General features: G+C 37.2%; 1 protein-coding gene across 4 annotated transcripts in view; it reads right to left on the bottom strand.

Moving 5' to 3' along the window:
- The window catches only part of LOC150094730 (cell adhesion molecule Dscam1-like), a 194618-nt gene that overhangs the window by 98275 nt on the left and 73767 nt on the right, over positions 1 to 22576 (bottom strand). For all 4 annotated transcript variants that reach the window (XM_090411357.1, XM_090411356.1, XM_090411354.1 and 1 more), the window contains one exon: positions 16525 to 16656. In XM_090411357.1, the coding sequence (XP_090267483.1) occupies positions 16525 to 16656 (132 nt within the window). The remainder of the gene's footprint in view (positions 1 to 16524; positions 16657 to 22576) is intronic.

The raw sequence follows: 22576 nt of genomic DNA, 5'->3' as shown, positions 1-22576 counted from the left end.
CTGGTGGAGAGGAGGAAGAGAGGGAGATATGATAGAGACCTACAAGTTGGTAAAGGGTTATTATAAGATCAATGGTGGAGAAGTTCTACAGAGAATAGTGGGAGATCAGGGTAGAACCAGAGGTCATCCCTGGAAACTGTATAAAGAGGATGTGAGTAGGGGAGTGAGAGGCAGGTTTTTTTCGTGCAGCATTGTGAACGATTGAAATGCCTTGCCTTGCCTGAGAGTGTGGTGTCGGCAAGAAGTTTGAGTGTGTTTAAGGCTTGGTATGATGAGATGTGTGTGTGATAAAAGGACCTCCTAGATGAGTCTTTGAATCCATGAGGTCTTGGGGTAGTAATAATAATAATATTTGAATTATTCAAAGACGTAAAATTTGGAAGGAAGATGAGGCTTATCTTCTTTGACTACAGTTCTGTTTCCCAAATTTAAATATGGGCAAAAAAAGTTATAAATTTATTGAAAATTATATATTAAAAACTTGGCTACCACGTCAGTTCACGCTTCACGCACGCAAAACAGATGAAACTCAGAAAACAAAAAGAGCAACTCATGACTAATGACAACGTTCAATTGGATTGGTTGACACAATAACCAATCACAGCCTTCAGGTGCTATTGTCTCAGAGCTTACCCTGTCTTGCCTTCTAAGCGGTTTAAAACTACTAGAACGCTAAGAATGTGACCCACTGCTCCATCTGTACATTTTTTCAAAGCGCTCAAAGGTGTATGTATTTTGAATGCACACCTGGGCAATTACCACAAATGTGATGCAATGTTCACACATTGAAAAGTGCTCTCTTCATGAAGCATTAGTATATTGTGTTTACTTTTAGGAATTAGGCAGTCTGTAAACAATTAGTGGAGTCTCTAACAAGAGTAAAAGGAAAAATATAATATCGGTGATATTGATATCCCGTGGATGAACACCGCATACCTAGCACATCCAGAATATTCACCCCTGGTATTAACTCTGATAACAGAATTAGAAATGTTAATCTCAGTTCTACTTTATGCAGATATTATTATTATTAATATTATACAGGTATCCCCATGGATGTATTGGGAGAGATTCATTATTCACACAATACCTATCATACCTCTCCTTAAACTCATTCACTGATGAAGCACCCACAACCACTTCTGGTAACCCATTCACCTCCCTGTGAACAAAAAATCTAGACATAACTACACTCTTACACAACTTCTGCTGGTGATTCCGTGTTCTCTCCCATTTTGCAGTGTACCGAAAAAAATCTTCAGTGTCAATCCTATACAACCCCTTTACTAACTTAAATGCTTATATCGTGTCACCTCTTTTTTACCTATTTTTCTCACCGATTTATGAAACCTACAGACCATAAATCTTTCTCATAGTGAGCATTCAACAGACCTCCCACAGACTTTGTTACTCACCTCTAGATTCTCTCAAGTTCATCCCCACAGAATCCTGGTGTCCATATCTCTGCACAGTAGTCCAGATGTGTCTTTATTAAAGCCTTATATAGGGGAACAATAACCTCTCTATCCCTGTTCATTAGCATGTTCAACAACTACATAATCTGATGTGCTGTTTGGGTTACCTTTGTAATATGCTCTATAAAATTCAACTCCCTGTCAACAGGCACATCCAAGTCCCTGACCTCATCAGTTTCCTTCAGGTTTAGTTCCATCACTATAGTACACAACTTCTGATCACTTCTCAACGTGCATCACTTCACACTTGGCCATGTGAAGTGATGAAAACAAGTGGTATGCAGCTGCTAGAGGGCCGTAAGTTGTGTAGTGTCAGAAAGAGCTCCAGAAAGATAAGTGCTATTTTGAATAATAATTGGCAGTGTTTCATAAATTTTAGGGTTTAATTATACATTTTTGAGAACGAGGTGTGTCTGAGTGAATATGTGAATTCTATCAGAATTATTAGTCTAAATTGCCATTTCAAATATCACACAATGCCGGTCAGGAGGTCAACACATGGGAGTCGACTGGTGCTACTAGGCGAATGCTGCGAAAGTCAAGTAGCATTGGCGACATAGACTTTTCAAAACTGATTCGATGTCCTGAGTACAATATGTATGCATGACAGAATGTAAGAGATGTCTTTGTGGAGAGGGAGAGAATGAGCGAAAGACGAGAGAAAGTATGGATTTATCGTAAGTGCAATATACTTTGGACCATGATACACAGAATGAGAAACTGACTGAAAAGATAGATAGTGTACACGAAAGAAACGGAAATGAATAGAAAGATAGTGATGGAGTGAAAGAATGTAGGAATGTAGAAGTGAAAGTTACGAAAAGCCCAAATGAAACGAAAACAGGAGAAACTGAGGGAGTAAAAGACTGCAAAGATGTGTGTAGAGGCTTACGTGCTGTGAGAACATCATGTTGGAGGCTTAATGGATTGTATACAGCACTCAGAAAGGATTAAAAACAGAATTTAATTCTTCCTATATTTCGTCTCAGTCAATGAGACATCTTCAGGGATTACAAAAAACTAATGTAACATAAAAACAAATAACAAACAATACTAAGCTCAACCACGTGGGAGACACTAAAGTCCTATCTAGGTGGAGTGCCCTCTAAGGGTGGTTGTAGATGGCCTGGAATGTAAAGTGGGACCTCTGGTGATAAGCGGTTCCCAAATCTTAGGAAGCTTAATGCAACCATATTTGTTAAGATTTGGTTGATTCCTGAGAGCTGCTGCTGATTCTAAGAATAGTCTTTCTCTTTTTGAATTTGCTGTGGTGGAGCATGGTGGTTTTTTTCCATGAGATCCTGTGGGTTGTATCCAAGACAGGCCTGACTGACTATAGTCGTGCTTGCAGATGTATGACTTATGTTCCTCCAGGCCGGATAGTAGCTGATCTGCCTGTCTGTCCAAAGTATGCCAGTTTACAGGAACAGGGTACTTTATAGACTCCAGGCACTGAGAGAGGAAGGAGCCGATCTTTTGTAGAGCGGATGAGGGTAGCAAGTTTGCAGTAGGGCTTAAATGCTTTGTAGGTTGTATTTTTTTAAAATCTTGGCTATTTTTTCAGATGTGCCATGGATGTAGGGTATGGTGATGGCATTTCTAAACTCTTTTTGAAGAGAAGACCAGGAAATGGTGGGGGGGGGGGACTGATTATTTTTCTAATGCTGTGATCACTGTAGCCATTGGAGAGTGTTGTGTATGTGGTCAAGCTCAATTGTAAGGGCAGTTCTACTGGAACAAAGATTGTGGGCTCTCTCTTGGTAAGAGTTTTAATAATGCCATATTGTTGAGTAGGGTGGTGGTGGTAGGAGTGCTTGTGGATGTATCTGCCTGTGTGCATGGGTTTTTCTATATACCGTGAAGAAAAGTGTACTGTTGGGGAGGTGTGTAACTAAGGTGTCTAGGAAGGGTAAGCAATTGTTCTTTTCCTTTTCCATTGTGAACTGGATTCTTGGATGTAGGCTGTTGAGGTGACTGAGGAAGGCTTCTAATGTGTCTGGGCCATGAGGCCAAATAGAGAACACATCATCTATATATCTTAGCCAGATGGAAGGTTTGAGAGGGGCTGAGTCTATGGCTCGTTTTTCAAAATCTTTCATATAAAAATTGGCAGGGGGGGTGAGAGGGGGGAACCCATGGTGGTTCCTTCTATCTGCTTCCAATGGAAGAACAAAATCTATAAGCAGATAGAAGGAACTGCCATGGGTTCCCCCCTCTCACCCCCCTTGCCAATTTTTATATGGATGATTTTGAAAAATGATCTTTTTTTCCCCAGAGTGGTAGGAAAAAAGACCAACAGGAAAACCTAGGTGGATTAATATAGTAAGAAGTGCCACAGAAGGCCGAAATATAACATCCAATAATATTGGAATCCTGACTGATAACAGATTAATTTGGAAGAAAATTGTCAATAGGAAGTTAGTAATAATGTTAACTTTCAATGTAGTATTTCAACGTAGTAAATAAGGTAAATATCAAGAATTGACAATGAGGAAAAATCATCTCCATCTTACTTTAAATTTGATACATAGTTGTAATTTCTCCTCTTTCCCTCTAGTACTCTTTAACTCTGCTTAACATGTATGTGATCTCTTGTGCTAGCAACAAGTTTTCTCTATTTGCAAAACTTTATAATAGCTTCAATAGTGAGGGTCCACACTAAAGGATTTTTCATTTTATTTTAATTTTTTCTTTTTGGCAAGTCTCCTTATTTTAATATGGATTCATATGATATTTAAAAAGTTCAGCTGCATGTTTAAGTATGAATGAACCTAGTGAATGAATCTTTCTATAAATCACTGATGAAATTCAATTTGTGCATGTTATAAATGTGACCAAGTCTGAAAAATAATTGCAATTAATTATTATATTAAAAAGTACTCAGTTCTATATAACATGAGTTAACATTTACAAAAATGACCTTTATAGTCTATTCAAATCTTCTTCTCCCTGTAGGATCTCTACATCAGTTGCATTAATTATCCCTCTGATCTATTTTCAGTAAAGCATATAACCTTATTGAAAGTTTTAGATTTTGGCAGTTGTAAAGGAGTGTGCTTATTTTACAAAAGAGTTTAATAGCTGAGATGTAAAATGGATCACATTAAGCAATGAAAGAACACAATGGATAAAAGTTAAAGTAAACAATGAATGTGAGAAAAAACCCTGTGAAAAAAGGGTATATGTGGAACTACAAGGGGGGGGGGTATGAAGAGCTCAGGAGACAGCTTGCAGGTGTAGCATGGAATGAGGAGTTAGCTGGAAAAGATATCAATGCAGCTTGGGGGATTTTCAAAAAATATTTAGTGGATGCAATGTCTAAATGTATACCATGGGTGATAATAATTTGTATACCATGGGTGATTTTAATTTGTTTTCCAAATTAAAATTTGGAAAACAAAGATGGGATCCAGAATTTATGCTTGGTGAGAATATATTGTTGGAAGTAGAGGAAATAAGAGATCTGGGGGGTGGTAGTGGATAAGGATCTAAAATTTAGGGGACACATTGCCAAAATTGTGAAGACAACACAAAGACTTCTGGGAATGATGCGGAGGTCACTGACGTATAGAAGTAGGGAGATTCTTGTTCCATTGTATAAAGCTTTGATTAGGCCACACATGGACTATTGTGCTCAGATTTGGTCACCGGGTTTTCAGAAGGATGAAGAGATGTTGGAAAGGGTCCAAAGGCGACTGACTAAGGTAGTTTCTGATCTCTGGAATGTCGAGTATGAGGAAAGATTGAAAAGATGTAATTTGCAGAGTCTAGTGGAGAGAAGGAAGAGGGGAGATATGATAGAGACCTACAAGTTGGTAAGGGGTTGTTATAAGATCAGTGGTGGAGAAGTTCTACAGAGAATAGTGGGAGATCAGGGGAGAACCAGAGGTCATCCCTGGAAACTGTATAAAGAGGGTGTGAGTAGGGGAGTGAGAGGCAGATTTTTTTCGTGCAGAGTTGTGAGTGATTGGAATGCCTTGCCTGAGAGTGTGGTGTCTGCAAGGAGTTTGAATGTGTTTAAGACACGGTATGATGAGATGTGTGTGAGATAAAAGGACCTCCTAGATGAGTCTTTGACTCCATGAGGTCTTGTTTAATAATAATAATAAAAAAGGTGTGCTAGATAGGACTGCCATGTTCTATAACATAATGCACATCATAGCCAAGGTTTGTAAATATGAGCTTTTTGATGAAAAACAAAAAGATCAAACTTGTTGTAGGATTATGCCCTGGCTCTTACCAAACTCAGTAGAAGCATGCAGCATTTCAGCAGCCTCCTAAAATTTCTTGATAAAACAGTTATGTTCAATGTAAAACATTTTTTTTTTTTGACAAAATATCAGATGGTGCATTTTTGAAAAGTGAGAATGAGATTTCAGAGGCTGTAAGAATCTGGATAATTTGTACAATGGAGTGAAAGCTGCTTTTTTCTCAATTTCTTTGACATTAACTTCATAAATTTGAAGAAATGTTTCCTCCTAATATTGCAGATGTAAAGCAGGATAACAGCACCTTTGAAATCTTGTTTATCTGCTGATGTCTCGGGTGGGGGGTTTGTAATATCTTATCACTCTTGCATCCTGATATCCATTAAGGGAAAGAGAGTGAGGTACCAAAGTTCTTTATTTTGTTCCTCTGTGCTGTTGGAGATGGTGTCCCTTGGTTGCTCTGTCCCTTAGTGTTCTAATTATTCCAATCCTCTAGTGTGGGTGAGAAAAAGCAGGAGGAAATCTACCAGTGTTGGTGGACTTCTGCACGCTAATTAAGTCTTATCTTCAGTCTTTTAGGAGAATTTCAAGAAAAGGTAATGTCTTGCAGTTTTCAGGTATGCTTTATACTCTTATGTAGCTTGTTAAGATAATTCTTCAAATCTTCCAATTCTTTGGATGAACCTGGCCAGATGAAGAAAATATTGTCAACATACTGCAGTCAAATTTTAGGTTTTTGATGATATTTTTCTACAGCTTTTTTTTTTTTTTTTCAAAGGATTCTCATAAACAAGTTAGACAGGACTGGAAATATGAGGCATATAGGAAGACTGTCTATTTTCAGACAGTCTTGCTATGTGCTCCTACAGTGCTGATGACAGTACTCATGACAGTTCTTACATAAAGTGTCACCATGAGATAGATTTTTGGTCAGATTGGAGTTAGATGAATCTCAGGCATCTACAATAGGTGTGAAAGGCACCCCCCCCCCCCGTTTATTAATCATCAAGGTCCATAAATTCTTGGAACCAATGGATGTTTAAATTAGATTTTTTTTTTACTTCCTCTGGCCAATTGTTGATGAAGGTTTTTTTAATCAAATCATCGGTTTTTTGTGTGTGTGTGTGTGAAGTTTGATTCAAATCTAGTATGACATAGGTAGTATTGTCATCTACTAGGTTATTCATTTTGGTTATGTATTCTTCAGGATCTATAACAAATGCAGCATTCTCTTTATCCAATTATTTACTAACCAGCAAGAAATATTCCATTTTTGGAATATTTCTTGCTCTGAGTAACAAAGAAGCTGTCTAGAGAAGAGATTCAACTAATCTTTTCACCTCTTTTTTCTGCATTCACTATAATATCTATTTTGAGGATATTAAAGAAATTTATTAAATTCTTTTCTGATTGACAAACGGCATATGAAGACAGACTGATCAGACCTTAGAATAGGATAACTGCCTACTTTGCTTTTTTTGCACAGAAGCATGTTGAATTTTTTCTGCAACTTGGTTTTTTTCGGTAGAGAAAGTGAAAGAGTTTGTTGGCAGATAGTATGACTTTAATGTCCCATAAATCTGTGGGAAGTAAGGCTACAGTTCAGAATGTGTGTGTACGGTAAATGTATAGGAAGAATGTAGTGATCAATTTTCGATAGTTTAAATCTGGTTGTGGAAATGGATTCCTTCAAGGGAGAGAAAGAGTAATTTTGAATCTAATCACTAAAACAGAACAGGAAAGGAAAAGTAAGCAAAACAGGTGTTTGAAGCCATTATCGCAGAAAAAGACCCAGAGGAAAGCAAGGTGGATTGATGCAGTCCAAGTGCATTAGAAAAGTGGAATATAATGTCTGACATATTGGATTATTGAGAAATATAAACAGACTTATTAATATGGAGGGAAAATATTTGATAAGAACTGAGTAATAATATAAAGTTAATCATTTAAGTATTATCATACCATCCTGTAGAGCCTTCGTAGCTCAGTCAGTATAGACCAAGCCCTTTGGTCAGAAAGATCTGGGTTGAAAGAGCAGTGACGTGAAGAACCTTTATCTGGTCTTTTTTGACTAAAAGTAAGTTAGCCAGTCTCATACAGAGGTAGGGTTTTTTTTCACCCAGAAACTTGAGTTTTTCATCCCCCAGAACAGGCAAACCAGCCATATGAAATGGATTGAGTCCACCTCCCCCTAATGAGAGGGGACTCAACTCGTCTTAAGGGACAGATGAGAGGGATAGGATAGGATAGAATAGGATAGGATAGGATACCATTCTGTACTTACAGGCAGTGACATCTGGTCTATTTCCTCATAGTTCTTCCAAATTTTGCATCATCTGCATATCTCTGGTTAAGCCTTTCCCGATATGTTTAACATTTAACATACAAGTTAAACAATAATGCTGAAGCCTATGTGGATCAGTGGAAGTGGCACTTGCATCTTCTATACTAGGCCGCCCAAAAACAGACTTAAGTTCAAGTCTAATCGCTGACTGCAGGAACTTTTTCTAATCCTATCAACAGTTGGTTCCCGAGTTAGTTGGTCTCTAGCATGGGCAAGTGGGTTTCTTCTCCCAGAAACTTGGCTTTTTCATCCTATAAACTCAAGAAAATCGACCGTATTATCCACATCATTTCAGACAGTAACACATCCTGTTAGGATTAGGTACCAAGAGATGGCAGCACTTGTTTGCCCATGTCTTCATCAGTTGCCATTCATAATTATGAGTGGAAACGAACATTTATTCATTTACTAACAAGCGAGAGTGGTGAGCGCTCTGATTCTGATCTGCGCACTGCTTTGAATAATTGGCTATATCTTCAGGAATTTTTCGAATTTCTTGATAAAAAGTTAGGAACAGATTTTTAAAAGTACATACTTTCAGAAAATAATATTAAAAAAGCGATTTTTTTTGATCCTCTAAATAGTACCTGCCTCCTTAGAACTATCAAAAACTTACAAATTAGCAAAAAGAAAATGCCATAGAGTAAAAACCTGACATGATAGAGAAAAATGGGTTTGATATTTGAAATCAGCGCACCCAAATTAGTAAAAAACAAGTCTCATATAAAAGTCAGCAAAAATTGTGTTGGACTGTGTAATTAGCGATAATCATGGACCAGCTATCACTGATTGGCCACCAGCAGAGATTGAACTGCCTACTCAGTCTCCAAAAGCTAGATAGGGCAAAAAGGCCTCGCCTACTCCTTATAAGGGAATAAAAGGAATTAGCTGATTTATTTATTTTATTTTTAACAATGCTCCTAAACCACATCTCTGCAGCACACTATAATGCCCTTCCTTTTTTCGGATACTTGCTCATACACAACTTACTGATATCTGTCTGACAGTTATTCACCTATCCAACTCACTAATCTATTATCCAACCTTATTTGTTCCATTTAGTTACCAGCATGTGGCAATATATCAAAGGTTTTTGAAAAATCCAAATATATATATCTCCTTTCTCCAATGAATCTGTCACCTTTTTATAGTACATAAACAGACTTAAAATATAACCTTGCTTAATAAACACAAGCTTATTAAGGAAAGTCTTATCACTCCCTCCATTGCGAAGTAGAATAATTTTATCCTCTTTTTCACTCATTTGGGACTTGCGTTGTTGCAAGACTTGTTCAATAGGCATGTGAAGAGTGCTGTTAACTCCTTGGAGCATTCCTTTAAGACACACATACTGATACTGTATTAATATCAAGTTCTTAATTCCTGATATCTACTTCCTGCTCTGTGACTATCAGTCCCTCCTCCACAAAATCCAATACACTCAAGCATTTTATGATGTTGCATTCATTATGATTATTATTATTACCCCAAGACCTCATGGAGTCAAAGACTCATCTGGGAGGTGCTTTTATCACACACACATCTCATCATACCAAGCCTTAAACACACTCAAACTCCTTGCCAACACCACACTCTCAGGCGAGGCATTCCAATCGTTCACAACCCTGCACGATAAAAACCTGCCTCTCACTCCCCTACTCACATCCTCTTTATACAGTTTCCAGGGATGACCTCTGGTTCTCCCCTGATCTCCCACTATTCTCTGTAGAACTTCTCCACCATTGATCTTATAACAACCCCTTACCAACTTGTAGGTCTCTATTATATCTCCCTCTCTTCCTCCTCTCCACCAGACTCTGCAAATTACATCTTCTCAATCTTTCCTCATACTCAACATTCTAGAGGTCAGAAACTACCTTAGTGAGTCGCCTTTGGACCCTTTCCAACATCTCTTCATCCTTCTGAAAACCCGATGACCAAATCTGGGCACAATAGTCCATGTGTGGCCTAATCAAAGCCTTATACAACAGAACAAGAATCTCCCTACTTCTACACGTCATTCCCAGAAGCCTTTGTGTTGTCTTCACAATTTTGGCGATGTGTCCCCTAAATTTTAGATCCTTATCCACTATCACCCCCAGATCTCTTATTTCCTCTACCTCCAACAATATATTCTCACCAAGCATAAATTCTGCATCCCATCTTTGTTTTCCAAATTTTAAAACCTTACATTTTGCAACATTGAACTCAAATCCCCATTTCCGTGCAAATTCACTCAATTTATTCAAGTCTTCTTGCAAGGCCACAACATCTTCACTACTCTTTATGGTTCGTCCCAACTTTGCATAATCTGCAAACAACTGAATATCTCCATCCAAATCTTTGCCAATATCATTAATATACAAGTTAAATAGTAATGGCCCTAAAACAGACCCCTGAGGCACTCCACTAGTGACTTTCCTTTTCCTGGATATCACACTCCCCATACACAACTTGTTGATACCTATCAGATAGCCAGTCTCCAATCCAATGCACTAATCTAATATACAACTCCATCTGCTTTAGGATAAAAGCAGATGGGGTTGGATATTAGATTCTTCATAAGGGATGAAATACACTAATAAATTACTCACTGAATAACTATATCCTCTGCAGAAGTCAATCTACCATTTTCATCGACTTACTCATCCATAATCATTTTTTTTCTCTTTGCCACATATCAAAATAACTCTAGGTTTTTTTCTTGGCATGACCTGATTGGCTAATTTCTACTAATACTGCACTTTTTGCTGTCCTTACCGACCAAATGGTCTGTTTTTTGAACTCCTTATGCAACTGAATATTACCCTTCATCTTGGGTACCTCCATAAAGCATTCTGTTTCCAGACTGTGTGCTTACTTCATTAATTTTATTCCCAACATATTTAATCTTTTCACTTTTCCAATACACTCAAACATCTGGTGTTAAACACCATTTCATCATTAATAACCAAGCAGCAGCTGTCTGTTTTATTAGAGGGTTCTAATTTCTTATTAGAAGTTCTAATTTGCTCTACAAAATGATACCAGGTGTGCTCTGATTGGGAGAGAAATAAAGATGTTACCATATCTCTCATATCCATGAAAGGGACATTATGGTGGAGGCAATGTGATGATTTGGGGAGGCCTCTTGCTGGGTGGATGCACTGACCAGTATGTGCTTTCTGGTGGAATATGAATTCTGCAACTTATAGGAGTTGAGGTCCTAGACACCTATGTTCATCTGTATGCTGGCATAATAGGGAGAGACATTCATCCTACAAGATGACAATACTTGTCCTCATCAAATGAAGCTTATGGATCAATACATTCAAGAATTGTACATAAGGTCTATTCAGCCCAATTTCTTGACCTTAATCCTATTGAACATGCCTTGGATACTCTAGGTAGATCTGTTGCTGCTCTCAAACCCCATCTTCCCAAAACCTTGAAGAACTTAAAAAAGTTTTGCAGTAGCAATGGTTCTTAAGCTGTTATTATCATTACTGCTTCATCCTGGATCATAAACAGTATGAAACACTGTTGTGAGCACTTAAATGCTGTGAGGGATGACTGCAATCCTTATTGAGACACTTTGACATCTTGTTTTGGACCACTGTCTTCATATACCCATTTGTTGCTGGAATAAATTATTTATTTCCAATTTTCAGGGATGTTTCTTTCACATCTCACATCATACTGCTTTTCACTGAATTGAATAAAAATTCATCATACAGTTGTTGAGTTATCGTGATTTTTCTTTGTTTCTTAATTTATGGAAACTAGTGTATTTTCAGGCACATGAACTCAATCAGTGTAACAATTTCATTTCCCCCATTTCTGATACTCCTTGCATTCATAATAAGAACTATTCCTTTCTTAGTCTATAACCTGTCTTACTCATGCTATCCTTTATCTGTGACTTCTTCACACCTGTTTCAACCTGTTGACTTTTATAATCTTACCTTACCCCGTATACCAGATGATTATAAAATAACGTCAAGTGTTCAGAGCCCTCTAGAGAGTAATGTATTAGACGAAAGACACTAATATTCGGTAGACGTACACAGTGGAACATGGGGATTCGATTTAATGAAAAAAAAGTTGTTTACCAAGTAAAATGCATTAATTTACATTATCGCGTTTCTTGTGAGCGATCATGCAATAAAAGGAAAGTCTGTGAGATTTCTTATGATTCGTAGACAAACTGCTTTTCGATGCCTCTTACCTTATGTGAGCATGCTTTGTTAGTCAAACTCTATTATCAGCAAAACAATAATGCCAGTCTTCATGATTTTTGCCGTATGAAAAATTTACGAAAAGGACTGATTAACGTAACAAACTTATGAAAACTGATTCGGCGATTTGAAACTACTGGAACTCTAGCAGTGCAGGTAGGCAGAGGATGCAAACCAATCAATCACCAACAAGTTGAACAAGTTGCAACTGCTATTGTGGAACAGGAGATGATGAATGTGCAGGGAACCAGCAGTGCACGAGCAATATCCCGGCAAAAGGATATCACATACACAACGGTGTGGAAAATCCTACATCAGATGTTGAAGTTTTACCCCTATAAAATCAGGCATGTTCAAGAATTGCGCCCTGGTAATGCTACCACACGAATCGACTTATCTTTGGGATTCTTAGCACGCATGGAAGTGGATGATGCATGGCTGTGGCAGATTTTATGGAGTGACAAAGCGCACTTTTATTTTACCGATATTAACACACGCAACTGTCACATTTGGGCTGCAACTAATCTGCTCGTGTGTCTGCAGATGCCTATCCACTCACCCAAAGTCATAGTTTGGTGCAGATTTACAGCATCTTTTATCATCAGTCCACAGTTTTACGAGGAAAATCACCAAAATGGACCAGTGACTTGTTCCGTCAATGCTAACAGGTATGCCAATATGCTATAGAACTTTGTGGTTCCATAACTGCAGCAAAGATGATGTCTCGATTCGACCATCTTCATGCAGGATGGTGCACAACCCCATATCGGACTTCAAGGTACAGCACGTTTTGCAACAACATTTCTCTGACAGAAGAATCATTAGTCATGCATTTTCCACGCCATGGCCACCGAGATCGCCTGATCTCAATCCTTGTGACTTTTGACTGTGGGGATTTCTTAAAAGCATTGTGTATCAAGGACATGTACCCAATATTCCAACTTTGAAATATCGAATAACGTTACATGTGAGACAAATCAATTCCGATATGTTGCAAGCCACTGTGGAAAATGTCGTACACCGTATGCAGTTCCTGGAACATCAGAATGGTGGTCATATTGAAACTCATTTGTAATTAACAATAAACGTCATGAAATTGATGTGTGCTGTCTCTCATTTGCCATTTAGTCATTCATTAGTCACCTACTAAAAATAATTTGGCAGCGCCAAAATTTCCCCTGTTGGCAACTTTTGGTACTTTTTTTTTTTCCGTTAAATCGAATCCCCATGTTCCGCTGTGTACGTCTACCGAATATTGGTGTGTGTCGTCCAATACATTACTCGCTAGAGGGGCTCTGAACACTTGACGTTATTTTATAATCACCCGGTATATCTCTCCACATTCAACTACTCCCCATGCCTCCTAAGCCATCCCATTCCTATACTGATCATATCCATAAATATATTCCTTCCCCTTCATTTCCTGGTCTATCTTGAATTCCTATTATCATCCCATCTCTCACACTGCTCTCTTTTCTGTTCCCAAACACTTCAGTCTCACCTGTTACACCCTCCTGCCATTCACATCACTCAAACTCTTCTATAACAACTGATTCAAATCAAATCCATTTAAATACAATCCATTATGAATGCTGAAATCTACAAGGAAGATTATCTCACTGTTTGGGTAATTAGACTGTATGTGATTAACTTTCAAAGATAAATAATAAAAAAGGTCAGTATAATCATAAGAATTACTAAAACAGTGTAGATAGCAAATTAATGGAATATAATAATATAAAATGAGATGATGAAATCTTCAGCCAAAACATGCCACATAAGACAGTTTCAGGTATGATAACCTTTGGTTATAAGATGCTAAAACATTCCTGATCAGGAAATCATCATACTACTATTATAATGATTATCAGCATGCTTTGGTAAACTTAGAATGGGAAGCGAAAAACTAACTACTATTTACACATACATATCATACCACCTGTTAAACTCATGTCGGAACCCTCACAACTACTTCTGGCAAATCACTGCAGTCATTCACCACTTTCTAGGCAAAAAAAAATATATATATTCAGCTCTTACAACTTACAGGATGACATCTAGTTCTCTCCATACTCAACATGATTGAAAAACTTTTTCTGTATCAATTATCAAATTATAAGTAATTTAGCAATTTATTTATTTATGAACCCCTTTAATAATCTATAAGATTCTATCTGCTACACTTTTTTTCCACCTGTTTCTGTTCCCAAACACTTCAGTCTCACCTGTTCCACCCTGTCAATTAAACTGAGTTAATTACAACAAATGGAAAATGGCTGAAAAGAAGAAGAAGAAGAATTACAACAACATTAATGTGCTTTCAATTAAACTGAGTTAATTACAACAAATGGAAAATGGCTGAAAAGAAGAAGAAGAATTACAACAACATTAATGTGCTTTCAACAAGAAAAATGCTTCTAACGCTTGCATTTGTGAACCCTTTTGACACACTATTTCACCAGTTTACTTTTTACCTTTGCTACTGCAAGCATTTCACGTATGCTGCACTATACAAATTTATCCATGATGATTTCTAACGATTCGATCTGATTACCATGTATACCCTACTATAAATAATTTATAAGTATATAAATATAAATGAAATATATATTCCTTAATCTCACATCTAAATTCTCCAAAGATATACATCTCAGTACTGCCATTCTTTCCAAATATAGTGCTGTCTTTAGTATTGCCTCCTGTTTCTATTATTACTGATAATAAATGTTTCAATTATTGAAAGTCCATCTAGTTCAAAAAGATACAGAATACAACTTAAATCTGCATCTCTTAGATTATGTTGTATCATACATTTCTAGAATTAGGCAAGATATTATTATCAGTATTATCCTCAGACCTCCATGGAGTTTGGTGAGAGATCCTTCTGTCATACACACAGCTTTATCATACTGTGCCTTAAATACATACACATTCTCTACAGGCACCACACTCTCAGGCAATGCATTCCAACACTCTCTGTGCAAAAAAACCTGCTTCTCACTCCTTTGCTCATCCCTTCCTTACACAGCTTCCATGGAGGTATGTTTTAGTAGATCTTTTGCCTGACATTCCAATAAGTACATGCATGGTTCTGATTGATTTTCTACAAGTAAGTTTTGTTTATGATATTCCTATAGGTAAAGACCTCGCTATTGCTTCTGTCTAGTATCTCCACTTCTGGGCCTAGCTCCCACTGAAGAGACCTCAATAAAGGTCAAAACTAGTCTGGGTAGTGGCCCTTCCTTAAATGCATAACTTTATACATATCTCCAAGCAGATGTGTCTTGCATTATGATTATGGGAGATACTGAGATAGGAGTGATGTCAGCTTGGTCCAACGTTGCTACAAGTTGCCCGGTGTTGTACTACCTTACCCCAGTCCTGAAGATATTTTCAGGTGCAAACTTTGTTTGCTTGCACTTGGATAAAGGATTAAACTAAATTTATTATAGTCTAACCAAGTGAAAAATAAACTTTCAACATCTTTCTCTAAATCCAAAGTAATTTAATAAAATAGATGGCACACCTTTTGGCAACTCCTATAGGTAAAGATGACCTCGCTATTTCTTGTGCCTGGTATCTCCACTTCTGGGTCTGGCTCCCACTGAAGAGACCTCAATGAAGGTCGAAACTAGTCTGGGTAGTGGCCCTTCCCTTAATGCATAACATTATACATATCCGCAAGGAGATGTGTTTTGCATTATGGGAGATACTGAAATAGGAGTGATGTTAGCTTGGTCCACCTTTGCATCGAGTTGCCCGATGTTGTACTACCTTACCCCAGTCCTGAAGATATTTTCAGGTGCAAGCTTTGTTTGCTCATACTTGGATAAAGGATTAAACTAAATTTATTATAGTCTAACCAAGTGAAAAATAAACTTTCAATATGATATTTTTAGGGTGGACTTTATATAAGATATTTGGAATAAATGGATTAATTATGTTATCAATTTAGCCTCATCTCGTCCTACTTTAGAAAGTCAGGAAAAATATAATGGAAAGATACCATTCCATTATATTCATGGACCAGAGGAGTCTTTCGTATGAGATGAATGCATCTCCCCCCCCATCATACACACTCCCAGCTTACGAAAAAATTTTTTTCGGAAAATCCGATTTTGATCTCATATGCTAATGTTTGGGACTTTTCAGTAGTCATTTCATTTGTGAGCAAATTTGTTATAGCAGTGGTGAATGGTATGGTGAAAGTCAACTTTAGAAACAAGAATCATTTGGTTCATGTTCATTTGTAGAAGATATTAAATAAATATTATTTGTACCTTCATTTTTCCAATATCTAACATGGTAATACATAACAGCGTTTGCATCCAAAGAAAGTGCTTGCCAAGAAATATATGCACTTCGACTTGTAATTTCCTCCACATATACAGATACAGGAGATGACAGCAAGTCTAAATATTATCAAAAAATAAATAAAATAAAACAAAATAAAAAATAAAATAACAATAAAGTTTGTTTTATTATTATCTGCACTAATCATTATTTACACAATGCTACCATTACACTTATTATTATTAGCATTTGACCTCCATAGAGTCAGAGACTCATCGGGGGAGATACACACTATTGTACACAATGCTCATCCAACAAACTGATTCAATGTGTTTACACCCATAACAACACACTCAGGCAATGCATTCCACTCATCAACCACTCTCCATGCAAAGAATCTACTCCTCTGCTCACTCCTTATACAGTTTCCAGTGATTGCCTCTTGATCAAGGCCTCAAATGGATTTCAGGTCCTTGTCCACCATCACTCCTAGATATCTCATCGCCTCTACTTCTGTTAAAGTTGACCCACCAAGTGTATACTTCACATCCCATCGTTACTCACCAAATCTCAAAAACCTTACACTTTGTAACATTGAACTGATAGTTCCACTTACCTGCCCATTCATGAAATCTATTCAAGTTCACTTTAAAGGCTATAACATCGGCTTGACTCTGCAGCACTCTCCCCAGTTTTGCATCACCTGCATATCACTAGTTAAACCCATCCCAATATCATAAAAACTGAACAACAATGGCCCCAAAACTGACCCCTGTGACACACCTCTAGTGAACTTTCTCTTTCAGGATACTGCACCTCCATATACAACTTTCTGATACCTATCTGACAGCCAGTGACTGATCCAACTCAAAAGTCTGTTATCCAATTCCATCTGTTTCAATTTATTTAAGAGCTTGTCATGTGGCAGTCTATCAAAAGCCTTTGCAAAATCTAAGTACACCGTTGTAGATGCATCTCCCCTATCCAAGGTATTTGTCAACTTGTTATAGCATATTAGTAAGTTAGTGAAACATGATCTCCCCCCCCCCTTAACAAACCCATGCTGATAATCACAGAGAATACTGCTATTATCAACCCATTTCTGTTTCATCAACACATACCCCCCTGCATATACCACTTTTTGATAGCTGTCCAGCAACCACTCTCTCAGCCTCTAAACCAGTGTCATATCCATCCCCATTTGTTCTAATTTACATAACAGAGTTTCATGTGTGGTATTCTGTCACATGCCTTTGCAAAATCTGGCAGAATCATCATGTAGTCATTTCCTTTATCCAACTTTGCTGTTACTCTATTATAAAAAGACAGTAAATAATAAATTACTAAGGCATGACTGATTCACAAAGCCATGTTGCCCCTCATACAGTATCATATTTTTAACTGCCTATTCTTGAATTCTCTTTTTGACTAATTTTTCCAGGACTTTTACCACCATGTCTGAGATACTGATTGGTCTAAAATTTGCTACTGCAGTCTTAGAACCTCCCTTCTTCAAGGGAATTATTTTTCCCTCTTTCCACTCCCTTGGAATACTACCAGAGCTAAAACTTAAAGAGCCTAGTCAGAGGAATTGCTAGTTCCCTTGCGCATTCTCGCAAAATCCAAGCTGATATCCCATCTAATCCCCTAGCTGTATTTACACTGAGATTCTGTTCTTAGGATATTGCAGAATCTCATATTGCATGAACCTCCAATTCATCCACCTCTGTTCCCACATTGGTGTCTGTCACATATGTTAAAACAGTAACCTCACTGGAATGACCCTTGTTAAGTGGTGACTCAGTAACTCAACTAAATTATTTGCTTCTGTATCCTTGTAACCATCATCACTCATTAAGGTTAATCTTTCATAGTCATTCTTCCTCTTACTTGCATATAATGAAAGAACTCTTTGAGATTTCCTTTGGCCTGCTCAGCTAGATCTTCTCATAATTTGATTTTGCCTTCCTTGCCATGCTGGTCAGCTTTCTCTTTATACACCCTCCACGGCATTTTCATCTTTTGCAGCTCATACTTAATGATATTACTTATCCGTCTAACTCCTACCTGATTAATCCTCGTCACCTTAGGTATACAATTTAATATTGCTTCCTCTAGATCAGTGCTTCCCAAACTTCTGGATGTCAGGGTCCCGTTTGGAAAAATCTTAATTTTTCCAAACGGCCCCCCTCAAAAAACAATCATAATATAGACATATATTATTATAATATTTATTGTATTTATATTCACTACAGAACATACACAGCAAATATTGCAAAAATCAAATGCAAATATTACATTTTTAGCATCTTACATATACATTTGACATGGCACATTATCTCATATTTTTCTATAGGCAGATATATTGTTATTGTACATTTGCAGCACAAGCACATGAAGCGTAAAATGATTAGTAATAAAGAATTAAAAACATAAAAGAAGTTTAATAACAATTTAATGTGAGATGTGTCTCAATACTGCTACACAAAAAGTCAATATTAGGTGAAATATTTTAAACTGCAATTCTTAGATTTCTGCTTTGAAATGAAACTTACATGAATAAGCATATATTTACTAATATTCATTAAGCCCCAAAATATGCAGGAAGCAAAATTTGTGAACCCACACCAATGTGTAATTTTTTTCCCATTAAAATATAAAAAATAACAAAAAGGAAATAATAAATAATAAAAATTAAAAACGTTTATTTTAAGATAAGAAATCTACTTGGTCTTAAAACATTTTCAATTTGTTTTCATTATTTCACAGCCTCCCTCAACAAAATCTACGGCCCCCAAGGGGGCCGCAGCCCATAGTTTGGGAAGCACTGCTCTAGATGACCCTCATCTCTCATGCACCACTAACATCCTTACCCTGTAGTGTTTTATGCATGGCACAGATTTAAGCTTCTTCGTAAACTTGTCGTAATCACCTGCCTTGTAGTTCCACATATACCCCTCCTTGATAGAATATTCGTCATGTTGTACACGTGCCAAGTCAAGACAGCATGGTCACTTTTGTTATGGATAGCTCTTCTGATCCTATGACCAGATCCAATACTCTCACACCCCTAGACCCTTCCATCACATGTGGCCTCATGTAATTATCTCTTAGTAGGTGTATATATTCCACTTCCTTCCTCCCATGTGCTCTTTCTTCCTTCCAGTTTATATTTCAATAGTTGAAGTCCCCATAATAATCATTCAACCTGTACTCATTATTCTGATTTGACAATGCATGTCTTCCAGATCATCTATGGAACTCCCTGGCAACAACCAACTATATATTTTGTCTTTTGGCCTTAATCTCATGCCAGATTGCTTCAAATGAACAGCCACCCTCCTGCCAGTTTGCTATTCTTTTTGGCTACAGTTCATCTGCTATCATTAGCTGTACTGCTCTCCCCATCCTATCTCCCCTGAAAATATTAAACCCTTCACATTCAATCCCTGTAACTACATCCTCTGCTGTTAGCCAAGTTTCGCTAATGCCTATAACTTTTGGCAAGGTTGCACTAACCAATGCCAAAAACTCCTCCCTCTTGTTCTTAATATTTCTGACATTAGTATAGAGAAATTGCAGCATCCCTTTAGGCCCCCCACCCACCTTTTCTTCCTGAATTGACTACCCTATTCAATATTTTTGCTTGAGAAACTAGATCCTGCACTTGGCCATCCTCATACTCATTACCCTCATGGGTGCTTTCACACAAACTCACCTGCTTCCATCCTAACTGCTTAAATTTTCCTGAATTTGCACTTCAGCATGCTTGGTGAACAAAGCTCTTTCCAGACACTTAACACCTTTAACACCTGCAACCATTTAGTTGCAGTCCATCAACATTGTACAAATCCTTCTTTCTGTCAAACACAGACCACAAATCCATAAATCCTACATTATTCCTTCTGCACAACCTATATATAGACTCATATAATGAAGGGTGAATTTATATAATTTATCCATGAACAATTTAATATGAAAGACAAATAATAAAATTCACAAAAACAAGAAAATAGGTAGCATTCAATGTGGAGCCAGAATCTCTTTACACCATGAACTCAATCTCATGATCCAGTCTTTGATTTGTCTTTGCAAGACAATTGTATCTTTTAAATAACAGTATTAAGAATCATTTTTGCTAAATAAAATTTTCAAGCATTTAATTATATTAAGCTGATCATGTTGTGAGCTTTGAATATAAGGTGCATGACTAGGTATTTTCCCAAACTTTGCCTCCTCATCATTTTCAATAAAGCAAAAAATCAAATCAACTATTGATCTACCTTTTCTAAAACCAAACTATACACCTACCTCCACAACTCTTCATTTCTTACAGGTTAATATGCACTAATAAAGTGGTTGCTTAACAAAGCAGCTGTTACGTCTATCTTTATTTAATTTCAAATTAGATTTGATTTCATATGATTGAGCTGGGCAGTTTGAAAGGTATGGCCAAAGCAACTATGATGCAGTGCATTATGTCTCTAATTGTGTGTTTGTGTGTGCACACCACACACACACACACACACATGTTCTAGCTAGTCTGTGTGTTTTGCAAGATGAAATACTGGAGTTTCCAGGAGGAAAATTCTGCTAAACCTCTACATGACATCGGCTAACTGACCTTCAGATGCAAAACTCTTAAAGGTTCTGCATCCTAGACAGAATTTAAACCAAGTATTCTCACCAAAGGAGATTGTTCTTACTAAAGCTACAGAGGTTCTCTTATCTTATGCAAAATATACACTTGTATCTAAATGCAAATGAATTAAATTATATAAATTATATTATTAATAATGGATAAATAATTATTTATCATTCCTGTAATGAATAATAGGTAATTAATTCCAGAGCCTCCGTGACTCTGTTGCTTTAGACAAGCATTTTTTTTTTTTTTTTTTTTTTTTTTTTTTGGAAAGGCTCAGGTGAAATGAGAATGGCCATGATTGCAAATGAATCAATGTGCAAGAGGCATGGTGTGCAGTTTACAGATACAAGGAGTGAATCCGATAAATGAAAAGGACTTGTATTTGCCTGCATCTGAATAGTTTTGGAGTTAGATACTTGGAGAAAGTGTTGTTTAGTAAGAGGATGGAAGCGGAAAATCAGGGAGACCAGAGATAATAGGGGAAATAGATGCAGTTGAGCGAGTCTAGCCATCCTCCCTGGGACAAATGCTTTTGTCCTGGGGGATGGCTAGAAAGAAATGATCATGAAATGCTGAGTATAGTTCCCCAGGATCTGAATTTGAGTGAGTTGGTAATAGGTTGTGAACTCAAGAGGATGTCAAAATGTATGCAAATGCCAAAAGTATCAGAAATAAAGGGGGGGCCAGAGATACTAGGGGAAACAGATACAATTGAGCATGAGTCTAGCCATCCCTGAGTCATTCATCAGCTCAGCTTTTCCAAAAATTATCAGCATCAGTGATACCTGGTTGATATAAAATGATATAAGACAAGAATGTAAGGGGTATTATATTTTCATGGAGATGGAGGAAACAGGAAAGCAGGACGGGTATTACTGATAGTGGAATCATGTGAACCAACAAAAATAGAAGAGAAGGGGAAATTTTAGTTATGCAAGAGATAGCTCAATTTGAAGCTATCTGGTGCAAGATATACGGGGCAGAAGAACAAAATATATTGTGGGCTTCTGCTATAGATGGGGAGGGGGAATCACAGAAAAATGTGGATATGCCATGCATCAGTAGATAATGAATGTAGGTCAAACAATTATTTGGGAGATTTCAACTGGAGGAAAGATTTCATCCTGAAAGATGGAAAGTGCACATGGCACGATGGAAATGGAATTTATCCAGTTACTACAGGATAATTACTTGAAACAGCATGTGATGAATGAAACTATGGGTTTCAGAGTGCTGGATCTGGTAATGGCATCATAAGATGTATAATCATTTTGCCACTCTGCCTCTGATCAGAAAAAGTGGTCTTATTTTGGAAGGTTACTAAACATGTGGAATTCTCACTAAGAAAGAGTATATGTGGAACTTCAAAGCTGATGATAATGACAAACAGA

Source organism: Typopeltis vanoorti, chromosome 21, assembly GCF_054136105.1.
Source record: "Typopeltis vanoorti isolate ZY-2024b chromosome 21, IOZ_Tvanoo_1.0, whole genome shotgun sequence".
NCBI classification, from domain to species: domain Eukaryota; kingdom Metazoa; phylum Arthropoda; class Arachnida; order Uropygi; family Thelyphonidae; genus Typopeltis; species Typopeltis vanoorti.
This window is presented reverse-complemented; position numbering and strand designations above follow the sequence as displayed.